This window comes from Amphiprion ocellaris, chromosome 4 (genome assembly GCF_022539595.1).
Source record: "Amphiprion ocellaris isolate individual 3 ecotype Okinawa chromosome 4, ASM2253959v1, whole genome shotgun sequence".
In the NCBI taxonomy this organism is placed as follows: domain Eukaryota; kingdom Metazoa; phylum Chordata; class Actinopteri; family Pomacentridae; genus Amphiprion; species Amphiprion ocellaris.
Genome location: NC_072769.1, coordinates 33,517,654 through 33,529,907, shown reverse-complemented (window position 1 = coordinate 33,529,907; position 12,254 = coordinate 33,517,654). Strand labels below are relative to the sequence as shown.

Genomic DNA, 12,254 nt, shown 5'->3' with positions numbered 1-12,254 from the left:
AAAGAGGTCCTGTCTCTGCGTGAGGTCTGTCAGTCTGTCTGTCTGTCTGTCTGCTGACGCCAACAGGGAGCCCATGATTCATTGTCACTATTACTGCCAGACAGAATTAAGACTCTGCTCTTTAGCATATGCAAGTCTAATTATGCAAATCAGCTCTGTTAGACAAAACATTACGGCTGCAGTTAGTCGGTCTGGTTTCAGGCGCTGCACGATTGTGTGAGCATCCGTCTCCGTCAGTGTTGTGACCCTGAAATGAAATAAGCTTGTCAGCTAACAGGGTGATGTTGTGTGCAGACACACAAAGTGTCACTGTCTGTATTGAGCTTTGAAACAGACAATAACCACTGATGAGATGTATTGAATTCGTTATAATTGAACTAGTTAATTTTATACATAAAAATATTTATTTTGTAGTTTTTAATCATTTACCCATTCCATTGTTTCTTTTTTCTTACAAAAAATCGATTTTTACTCTGTAAACTCTAAAAAAATAATGTTTATAAATGAAACTTTGCATCCATCTTTTAGAACTAATAAAAATTTAATTAGCTTCTAATAAAATTAAGTAAGGGGTGTTAGGCTTAGCTTTGCCTGGTGAAGAACAGCCAGCAGTTGTTGTATTTACAGTCTCTACTATCTCAGTCTCTGAAGTAACTCCTTCAAACGAGTTATAGGCGTCTTGGTGGGCTCCCTTACTTGTCTCTTTCTCGATTGGCCACTCAGTTTCTGAGGACAATATGCTTTAGGCATTTACACATTACAACATATTCCTTCCATTTCTAAATGATAATGATGACTTCACTAACTGACTGACTTCTTGCACCAATAGGCTGCACTTGTGTTGAACGAAGAGAGTCACTTTAAAGTGGTGATTTTACTTTGGTGCTGGCGAAACTCTCTTTGTGGGCCAAACATTCCTCTGGTACTCATCATGCTTTTGGCTTGTTGGTTTTGGGGCTTCATGTCTGTGTTGTTAATGGAGTAAATGATCTCAAAGCACAACAGAAACGCTCATTTAATATGATCAGCGAGAACATTCTCTCTTTATTGTATCTTTTTGAAAAAACAAACAAAAAAAGTCTTTTGTAATTCTCTTTTGTTAACATTTCAGAATTCTGTACAGGATAAAAAGAAATAAGCACTGCTTAAGAACCGAGTCAAATCTCAAACTAGAAAAAAAACAAATGAAAAAAATTCCAAAAAAGAGAGGAGGTTTACAATACAAATTAGTAGTAAGACATTGTCTGAAGTGCAATGGCATAGCTCAGATGGGTTAAAAGTAAAACCAAAAAACTTCAAAATAAAAATACTTCTCTATTTTCCAACAAACGGTAAATTCTTTACAGAGTAGAGACTGTATTATCTGATGTATTTAAACCTGTAAAAACATATTTACAAATAGCCATTATCTTTTATATACTTTTTCTCATAATCACATATATGTCAGCACCAGTAAAAAACAAAATAAAATAAAACAAAGAACATCAATAACAACAATTTTTGTTAAAATGTTGTCTACAGACTTGGTCCCGGTACATAATGATATTTGGAGGAAGCTTCCTTTCTTGTCCTGAAGGAATTTCAGACCAGATTATGAACCTTTTACAGAACAGGTCACAAAGGCCATGACCTTAAACACCAACCCAGACGTGTTTTCATACCTTCCTGCCTTTATTTTGAAGCAGTTAACCTCAGGTGTTTTCCTACATTTCCAATGGTCCAGTGCTCTGAATTTGACATGCCAGCCTGCAGGATCGGTATCAAAGTTTGGGAAGCATGAAGTGCTGCAGCTTTTAATCAGCTCACCATTGACTGCTACAACAACCCAACACGTCTTCAGACTCCACAGTGAGACGGAGGCTCCACCAAACATGACAAAAAAAAGTTACACAACCTCAATCGCGGATGCTACCAAACGCAGCTTACAGGACGACGGGCGTGGTGGTTAAAAGTTTTTAAAGGGTTGGATTATACAACACCAACAACCATGAGAACCCATGATGACAAGGAGTTAGTTTACAGAGAAGAAGAACAAGAAGAAGAACAAGAAGAAGAAGAAGGCTTTTTGGTTTTGTTGATTACAGCATCATTCTCCAAAACGTTCACTCTGATGAACTAAATACAAAGTAATTAACGAACAGACTCGCTTTCATTCGTCTTTTTAACCAAGATCACAGAACAGGTAGAGATGTAAGATGCTATGACTGTATTAAAACCTGTCTGACCTGTTATTTATCACTGAAACATCGCAGCAAAAGAATGTCGATGAATGAATGTCAGGTGTAAAGCAAATACAGGGGAGACTTCAGAGGAAGCACTGACTATTTCGATGCTAACCGGCCTGATTCTCCTCAAAATAAAGGCTGAGCAGTGGTTCGTTGTCCTTTGTTCATAAAAAGCGCTGGGAAAGTAGGGTGAACTTGTATTTCTTCACAGTAGTGTTACAGTATAGCACAGTTAGTTTGGAGCTGTGAGAGAAGCCACAATGTAAATTTTTAAAAAAAGGTTGATTGACAAGGCTGCACAAACAGGTTTTCTCCAAAAGACAACACAAACTGAACAGGCTAATTTTTTTTCTCTTCCTCTTTTAGTTGACAAAGAACCAACCAGCATTAACATTAGAGATTAAAAAAACACAACAGAACAATGTGGGTGGGCTTTCTAATGAGCTTTTTAAAATTTTAATTAAAATTTTTTACCTTAAAAAGAAGAAGTCACTTGTGGTGCTTTGAATACATTCAGTGCTCAGCGATATCGTTTTGCTTCAATGCGATGTGATGTGGCTTTGTGTCACGCAGACAAAATGTAATATTAGCTCCGTTAGCTGCCTCTCGCGCATCCTCCCGGGTTTGTTTGTTTGTTGTGTGCATGTATCTGTGTGCCTTTTGAGTCCAAGTGCTTGCTTTAGCTGCCTATTTTCTCTCCGCCTTCTTTTGTCTCCCCTCTACGTGCACACCCGTCATCCACAAATATGAGACCCCTACCAAAAAAAAAAGAAAATTAAAATTAAAAAAGCACCACCCAGGTCGGTTGCCTAGCAAAAGCACTAGAGGGCCAAGTGTGTGGCAACAACAGAGGAACATCATTTGTTCTGTTGTGATGTGCACAATTTCAACAGAGAAAAGGGAGAGCGAGGAAGGAGTCTCTGGAGAGGAGGTGGGAAAGACGGGAGGACAAGGATGAGAAAGAGGCAGATCAAGTGAAGAGAGTGAAACAGATGTGTGTCTGTATGTATGTGTGGGGGGCAAAAATCTTAGAGTGGAAATGGGAGCATTGAGAGCGCTTTCTACTCCCTTCAGCTCCTCACATAGCAGAGAGATCTGAAGCACTGAGCTGGGTGGCACAAACACACAAACACAAATAAATTGCCGTCTTGAGAACAAGTCTTCCTTCCCCCTCATCAGTCTGTGGTTTTCAATCAGCCCCTGCTGAAGCTCAAAGCGCTGCTGTGTAAACGGGACTCGCTTTCAAACACTGACAAAAAATTTATTCCGTGGAGAAAAAATGGAAACTAATGAAACACACCTTTTAATCTCTATATTGGTTTTCCATTAATATGCACAAGACATGATGATAGCTCTCTCCACACACACTCATACACTCACATACATACACACAAAACATAACACAAGAACTCATTTATAACCTTGCTCATGTTTTACAAAACAAAAAACATGCCAGTCCATGTTGTGTCATCCTTTTTGTTTCACTTTCTCAGGTTTTTGTCCGACTTTATTGTTCAGTTCATCCAGTTAAAACCTTCCCCATCGGCTATTGGCTCGGGAAAAACTCCTCCATCCAACCGTCGCTTGAGTCCAGCTCCGCCCCCGAGCCATCGCCCAATCCGAAGGCTCCTCCACCTGAGGGCCCGCCCCCATATCCATAGGATGACATGTCCTGATTGGCTGTCCTCTGGTAGCCCTGCGGCTGACCTCCAACCCCGACTCCCCCTGGTCCATAGGGTCCGCCTCCTCCGCCCCCTGCCCCTATCCCTGGACCCCCAGGGCCCGGCCCGAAACCCCCCATCCCACTCATCCCCTGGCCCATCACCCCCTGGCTCATCCCCTGGTTCATGACCATGGGCCGGGGCTGGTTGGTCCTTGGCTGACCGCCCATGTGAGGGCCCATCATCGGGCCGCCCATACCTGCTGCTGGATGACCCACCCTGGGGTCCATCCCCTGGCTCATCCCCTGTCCTGGGCCCTGAAAGTGTTGCTTGGCCATGCGCGGGGGTTGACCCGGCTGCATCCCATAAGCCTGGGCTGAGCTGAACCCCACCATGTCTCCTCCACCTCCGCCTGTAGTCCTTCCCACTCCTCCTCCCATGGCCTGCAGACCTTGTCCCTGCTGCTGCGGCCATCCCCCTGCAGCCATCCCCCCACCGCCTCCTCCTGCTCCCAGCATGCTTTGCAGTCTCTGTGCTTGGGCTTTGGCAACTGGAGGACCTTTGAGGGGTTGCTGGGTCATGGAGTTCATTAACATCCCTTGTCCTCCATAGCCGCCAGCACCGCCACCACCAGGGCCTCCGGCCATTCCTCCGACCCCAGGACCTGCACCTGCCTGCCGGGGTGGCCCTCCGGCAGGGTTGTGCTGCGGTGGAAGACCCATGGAGGCTTGGACGCTTTGGCTCTGGTGCTGCTGCTGGTGGATCATTTGGCTCATGGAGGGGTTGAGCCCATACAGGGAGCCCTGGTTGGACCCCTGGTTGCCGTATGGTATTCCCATGTCAGTCTGGGGTCCCACAGAGCCTCCCTGGCCCTGAACAGAACTCATCTGGACCATCTGCTGCTGGTTCTGCTGCTGCTGTTGTAGGAGACGTGTGGCCCGGATGTTCTGGAGAGCCTGGCTCCTTGACGCCAGATCCTGAGGAGGACCTAGGAGTAGAAAAACAGTCAGGAAACTGGATCCACTCAAATCACCAAATGGCACCAATCTAATAAGTCACTGCTGAGGCAAAGATTAATGTTCCGCGAGAACCCGTTTCCCGCTTCCCACCCAATTAGGTCCAAGTCCCACATACAAAAATAAAACTTAACACACTCCAGCGCCAACATCTCTTTTTTCCCCCCCTATTAGACGCTCAGTAACGGCAGAGCTGTGGAGGTCTGCTAGCGTGGAAATGGCTCTAAATCCTTTAATAAACCCACTTCTGACATCATTCCGCTAATCCCTCACCTCACAGCTAAGACTGTAAATGTAACAGAGGAGTGAGAACGAAGAGGATCACACTCTTGAGTGAAGTTGAAGGTAATGTAGCTCTGAAAAACAGGCACAAATCACAAACACAGCAAGTGTGCATGGTGTACGTGGTTGTAACACTGATGTGCTGTGGGACTAATGTATTTCTAGGCCACAGATTCATGCTGAAGACCCCTCTTCTCTTCCTTCCTCTCCACATTATCTCCTAGACTTGCAGACAGACTCTGATGGCTATAAATGGCTTTGACTCTCCCTCCTCCTCCTCCTCCCTCACTGTATTTTCTTCATCTCTCCATCATCCTCTCACCCACTCGTCTCTCTCTCTCTCCATTTCTTTCTTTCTTCCTTCTTTCTACCTACCAGACCCTCTCTACCTATCGCTCTTGTTGCCAGCCCCCTCCTCCTCTCTCCCACTTCCCTCTTCTCATCCATCTCTCTGACTTCACCGGAACTCTGGGGGATCCAGGACAGACAAGTTGCCGTGGTAACAGGCAGAGCAGGAATACTCTATTTTTTTTTTTGTGGAGAGAGAGAAGAAGAGAGGCTGAAGAGCATCTGATGTATCTGACAGAGACAGACAGGAAAAAGGACGAGGTTTGCTTTCAGGGTGACATTCGGTCAGTGCTGCTGTTTGCACACATATCTGTCTGTTTACAGAGCGAACTGTAAAATCTGTTTAATGCCATGTATACTATACTTGTTGCACAGCAAACACGCAATACCATCTGGCCACTATTACAAAAATCACCAAAAATCATAATAAACGGGGAAGAATCTGTCATAAAATCTACTGGGCTGCTGCCTTCCTTGTGTTTTTGCATAAATTGTGTACACAGATAAAATGAAAAGATGGACTTGTGTGACTCACCTTGGTACTGATTGACTTGGGGATATGGATTCCTCTGGCCCTGGCCCATCTGTCGGGGGAGATGCTGCTGCTGTTGGAGCTACAGACACAAAAAGACACAACATATGTGAAGCTAGAATATCCAAATTCTAGCTTCAATTAACACCTCCTTCAATAAATCAACACAGATATCAAAACAAAAACCGAAAACATCAGGAAAAGTAATGGAATAATAGATGACAGAATGCAGAATTTGTTGCATTTTTATCAACTAGAAAGCATAATAATTTGACATCAATGCAAGGCAGTGGAAAATACAAAAAGAAGTCACAAAACAACAGGAGTGAATTGTTGCACCACAGTGTGTTCATATAGTTTTATATTAAATCAGAGCTCTTAGTAAGATCAGCTCTTCTCACATGCAAATTTCTTCACCTTCTTAAAGGTTTAAATCTTTCAGGAAATGAGTGCAGCAGAACTTTAGTGCACATTTTAACCTCCTACTTTCTCTCTTTCCACAGGAATGCAGTTCATCATTTATAGGGCTTGTGAGTACTAAATTTTTAGCAGCTTGCAGTAACGCGAGTTAAAGTTATCAGTGTAAACACTGCAGTTTGATATAGAGATGTTTTCCACATTACTCAGTTAACTTCAAAGCTAAATTAAACAGCTATCATCCGCCTTAATTACCTTGTCAAACTCTGATGGTGAAAAAATGTCACTTGTCACAAAATAAATCACGGTTGTTTAACACTATATCTGAGGGTATAATGCACTTATGTTATCTATCACACTCGCTAACCTGTTGCTCTGTCAATTATTTAACATTTCAGCTGCACATCTGTGTCTCTTGCACTCACCCTGACTGTTGGTTATTAGTGAACCAATGCCATATTGTGTTTTATGTGCCGACTTTCTGGACAATCTGTGTACGGTCACCAAGAGTATTTGTATTTCCAGCTTCTCATTTAGTCTCCATGAAAGCTGCAGTGTGTTTATGAGATAAATAAAACCGTTGTCCACTATGTCTGCAGTGAGTGGAAGCAGAACGCTGTGCAAACACTGCTGCCTATCGAGGCAGCTTATAGGAAATACGGCTTGGAGTTTTTCTACAATTCAAGAGTAAGATGTTTGGTGTAACTGAGATCATACAGATATTGGACGGAGTCAAGCTGAGGCTACAGATATTGGCACTGTTGAGGTTAGGCACAGATGTTGGTCAATATCAAGCTGATGTTTGGAACAGCAGAGACCGATGTTTCCAGAGTCACCATTAGACAGATGTTTGATTCAGACAGATGTTGGTACGGTCAAGGTTACACAGATATTTGGTACAGTGGAGGCAGATGCTGGTACATTTCAGGTTAGACAGATGTTTAGTTTAGTGGAGACAGATGTCGGCCAATATTAGACAGATGTTTAATAAAGCAGGGGCAGATGTTGGCAGCATCAAGACTAGACAGATGTTTGATACAGCAGAGACAGATGTTCGTACAGTTAAGGTTAGACAGATGTTTGGTACAGTAGAGCCAGATGTTGGTACAGTTGAGGTTAGATATATATTTAGCACAGTAGGGCCAGATGTTGGTTCATCAGAAACAGATGTTGGTACTATAGAGGTTACACAGATGTTTGGTGCAGTGGAGACAGTTGTTGGTTAATATTAGACAGATGTTTGGTACAGCAGAGACAGATGTTGGTACAGCAGAGACAGATGTTGGTACAGTTGAGGCTACACAGATGTTTGGAATAGCTATACTGAAACACATGTTATGGTACATCACAAATGAGACAGATGTTTGCTGCCAGGATCAGATTATTGTACATCAACAGTATCATAACTGAACAGTTTTCACACTTTTATCTGGTTTTATTTATTTATGTATCTCTTGGTTTCATCATGTAGTTTTTCTTTTTACGTCTGTGAAACATTTTGTAAGCATGTTTTTGAAAGGCACAGTTAAAAAGCTAGTTTGTTACTATTATTGCTCAAATATGAAACCAGAGACAGCTCTGATTCTCTGTCACAACAAATTTTGCACTGCAGGTATGAAGAATTTAATTGAAAAACTTTAACAGCCTTGTGATTAATAAGAAATCTGGGTCCTTGCAGCATTAAAACAGCTCCTGAACATGTGCCTGGACAGGCTGCTCATTTCAATGAAGGCATGATATCCAGTTAACCACAAGCACTAAACCCCAGCAGGATGGGTTTCCTCTCACACACCTATATTTGTGTGTCTGTGTATGTTTTTGTAGATCCAATTAAAACCAACATAGTGGGTGGTGACTTCAGAGTTCAGAACTCTTTAACACTTGATTCCCTCACAGAGAGAGAAATAAAAAGAAAACACCACATTATCACAGCAGGCGGCATGTGACAAAAACACACACATGCACATGCACACACACACACACACACACACTGCAGAGATGAAAAGGAAGTAGTGAAGAGGGGGCTGGTTGAATTATACATGCAACCAGACAACGGAAAGGAAGACGAGAGGATGAGCTGCTCTTGTTAGAGCTGCAGACGCTGACAAATATACATGAATGTATGAACAAACAAGGCTCACGTGCACAAATTATAATTTAATGCATGACAGATGAATCACACAGGACTTCCTTCCTCCTTTTGTAATCACCACACCGGTGCCCACCGTATGTTGCGAGCAAAACGCCTCGAGCATAAACTCACCTGTTCAGCCAGGAGCTGCTGCTGCTGCTGCTGCTGCCGCTGCTCTCTGAAGAGCTGCTGCTTCTGCTGCTCCATCATGTGCATCTGCACCCTCTTCTCCTGCTCCATCGCCATCATCTGCTTCATCATGGCCGCCTGCTGCTGGTTGCCCACGTAGCCCGGAGGTGGACCTGACCCCTGGTTGGGGCCCACACCGGAGGCGACGCCCCCGGCCGGGTGAGGAGGTGGGATGGCGCCGGGCGGTCGTGACATTCCCACCACACCTTGCTCCTGGACAGACAGAGAGGAAAAAAACAGGAGGTCAGGTGGACTGTTTGACAGCAAAAATTATGTATTTCAATCAGCCAATCATACACCACAGACTAAATTCCCATATTTGTCCATTAAATATGAGGCTGCAGCTGGCTAGCCTTGGATAAAAACAGAGAGGAAACAGCGAGCCTTTCAACCAAAATCAAACCAGCAACATGGTATATCTAAGAAATAGTCCAGTACTATATGTAATCACGTCATAATACTGCTATGGCTGATATTTTAATATCAGTGCTGGTGTGCAGCACTTTTACAAATAGTCTAAGTGCAGGTCTGTTACATTCAACCCAAACAAGTTCATACAATGCTGATGAAGTCTGTCAGCTCCAGGTAAATCTCCCTGCATTAGACAGTGTGCCAGAGTTTTAAATCTGGTGTATTTTATGTTAACCTGTAATTATAGGTTTGCCAAAGCTGAATAGAGGAGCAGCCGCAGCGACAGAAACAAGGAGCGACTAGGAATACAGTGGAGTCTACGAAGCAAAAACTAGAAAGAGTCCAAGAAAAGCTCTGATATTACAGATAAAAAAGAAACTTGGAAGAGGAAAGACTACAGTCTGAAACAGAAAGTCATTGTTACTTTAGATTTTTTCAGCCAATTTAAGCTAAAATAAATTCATTAAAAATACACTACTTTGGCTCTGATGCCTTTCTCTATCTACAGTCTGACTGATTATATGTCAAAAATGACAGCCAATCAACAATGAAGGACAATTATCGAAAAGTCCTCTTTTTAAATACAAAGACATAACATCAAAATGTTTTTGTTAGAGTTTGTGTTGTTTTTAAGCTTTCCCTCCAGATTTTCATTTTTCTGCAAATGTATATCTGTTACAAATATTGGTTATTGGTCTCTTTGATTGTGAATAACTGATATCAGTCAATAAAAAAAATAACACTTTATGCCTGCTCAAAGATAATCAATTTACAATGATATCTGACAAAGAGAAGAATCAATTCATTAGCCATTTAAGAATCTGAGAATGTATTTTTTTCTTAATTTTTGCTTGAAAATGACCGAAATCAACAATCAAAATAGTTACTAATTATTTTTTGGTTGAACACATAATTGATTGCGACTTTTTGCATTTAAGTTTTTGCAGGCATCAAACAAACATAACAAGAAAAGCACTCAGAGAGCGCAGTACTTCGCCAAGGCTGCTCAGCCGTATGATTTCCGATGGATAAGTCCCAATAAGTCCATAGCGGTGGATTTGTAGTAGGACTGCAGTCATGTGATCGACAGAAGGCAGCTGATGTAGTGTTCACTTGTTGCCATAGTTACAGTGACGTTGTGCCGCTATCTCGTACAGAAATCTTTAACTAATCCGTGGATCCAGACTATAAGCTGCATCACTGCCAAAATCTAATGAGGTGGTCCTTGTGTCATTTCTGACCTTCCCTGAAAATTTTATCCAAATCCATTATTCTGTTTTTGAGTAATGTTGCTAACAGACAGACTGACAGACAAACATACGCCGACTGTCACATAACTCTGCCACGTTCCTTGACGAAGTAATAATTTGTGAGCTTTAGAAGTGCTGGCAGGTGGATTATGTTATCTTCAGACAATGCTAAGCTAACTGTTTCCCCTTCATTTCAGTGTTTGTGCTTAGCTCAGCTAATGGACTTCTAGCAGAAACATCCTATTGACAGTACAGACATAACGATGCTCCTGTCTAAGCCTCAGCAAGAAAGCAGACAAGTATATTTCCCATGATGTTGAAGTATTCCTCAAAAGTCTGATTTAATCATGTTTGCGTGACTAAAGGGGTAAAAGTACATCCATCCATCCATCCATTATCTATGCAATGCTTAATCCTCATTAGGGTCGTGGGGGGGCTGGAGTCTATTCCAGCTGACTGAGGGTGAAGGCAGGGGACACCCTGGACAGGTCACCAGTTTATCACAGAAAGATCCTGGGAAGGCCGGGATGCGAATCAGGGATCTTCTACCTGCAAGGTGAAAGTGCTAACCACCAAGCCATTGTGCAGCCACTAAAAGCAAACAAAGAAGAGCTTAAATTAGCTTCTCGGCATTAAACAAAGCTGAGAACCTCTTCAGTGTGTCATTGTTCCTGCACTTTATCACGAGTGAATGCTGCACAATCACACCAGGTACAGGAAGAGGATCTGTTCGGTTCAACAGTTTTACACAGTCTGTTTTAGCTACAGCGCTGCAGCCGAGCATTATGATGCATTTTAGCTCACAAAGACACAGTCCAGCCGTCTGAGAGCGAAAAAACAAGATAAAGACAGAACTGCCTCAAGATTCAGCACGTCAGGCCACCCTGAGTCCTCCCAACGGGGCACTGGTTTGTCCTCGCTGCATACATTAACTCTTCATTAGCATATAAAGAGCACTTGCTCCTCCACTCAGCCGTATGCTAATCTCTAATAGGATGAAATGGCCTGCTCTGGCCAATGGGAGGGGAGCGTTTATGGATCTATTAAAGGTTAGACAGCTGAACGAGAGTGGACACTGTTTAGGCCTGCCAGCAGCAGGAAGAGGGAAAGACCTGAGGAGGAGAGGAAAGATTGATTCAAGAGTGTTTGTACGCATAAAAATGCAACAACACAGAGCCACCCACAGCCGCACAGAGCAGCAGACAGCGTACAACAAATCTCATTTAACTGCAGGGCAGGAATGAAACAGCGAAAGCAGGATTACAGTAGCGAATCATAGCGTTGGCTGGAGTCTGTAACACGGCACTATACTCAATATGTTTTGAAAGAGCCAAAGCCTCATAATCCGCATTGAGGCTCGGCTCATCTTCGAAAGGAGTTAGGTGGAAATAAACCTCATATATTAGAGCACAAAAAAACCCTGCGGAGCAAACAGAATCGGCTGCTTAAGACTGGCTGATCAGACAGCCAGACCAGACTGATCGATGCTCAGAGCTACGTGTCTCATCTCCGGTTGGCACGTTTCTGCTGGGATGGCAGCAGAGCGGTGAGACGATGCAGGAGGGGAAGCCGGTGTAGTGTCGGGGGTCGGCCAACGGGTGGCAGTGGCGATCTTCAAGCGTGCTCAGGTGTGTGTGTATGTGTGTGATTCTCGCTAGCCTCCTCTCAGCAGATGGCTCAATCATGACGGTTCTGATCTACGATCTCTCCCCCACTCACTCTACCTCTTTTCTTCCCCCCCATCAAACTCCTTTCTCCACTCTTCCTTTGGTTCTCTCTCTCTGTGGACGGG

The 12,254-nt window shown here is 43.3% G+C and overlaps 1 protein-coding gene and 1 long non-coding RNA gene across 2 annotated transcripts in view; one reads left to right on the top strand and one right to left on the bottom strand.

The window, feature by feature from the left end:
• Window positions 1-12,254, top strand: part of LOC129348717 (uncharacterized) — a 196,929-nt gene that overhangs the window by 40,751 nt on the left and 143,924 nt on the right. The gene's annotated exons all lie outside the window — the stretch shown is intronic.
• The window catches only part of maml3 (mastermind-like transcriptional coactivator 3), a 136,593-nt gene continuing 125,353 nt past the window's right edge, over window positions 1,015-12,254 (bottom strand). Inside the window, exons 4-6 of the mRNA XM_023283543.3 lie at window positions 8,745-9,014; window positions 6,068-6,146; window positions 1,015-4,874 (exon numbers count right to left, since the gene is read on the bottom strand). Coding sequence (XP_023139311.2) covers window positions 3,772-4,874; window positions 6,068-6,146; window positions 8,745-9,014 — 1,452 coding nt within the window. The 3' untranslated portion in view covers window positions 1,015-3,771. The remainder of the gene's footprint in view (window positions 4,875-6,067; window positions 6,147-8,744; window positions 9,015-12,254) is intronic.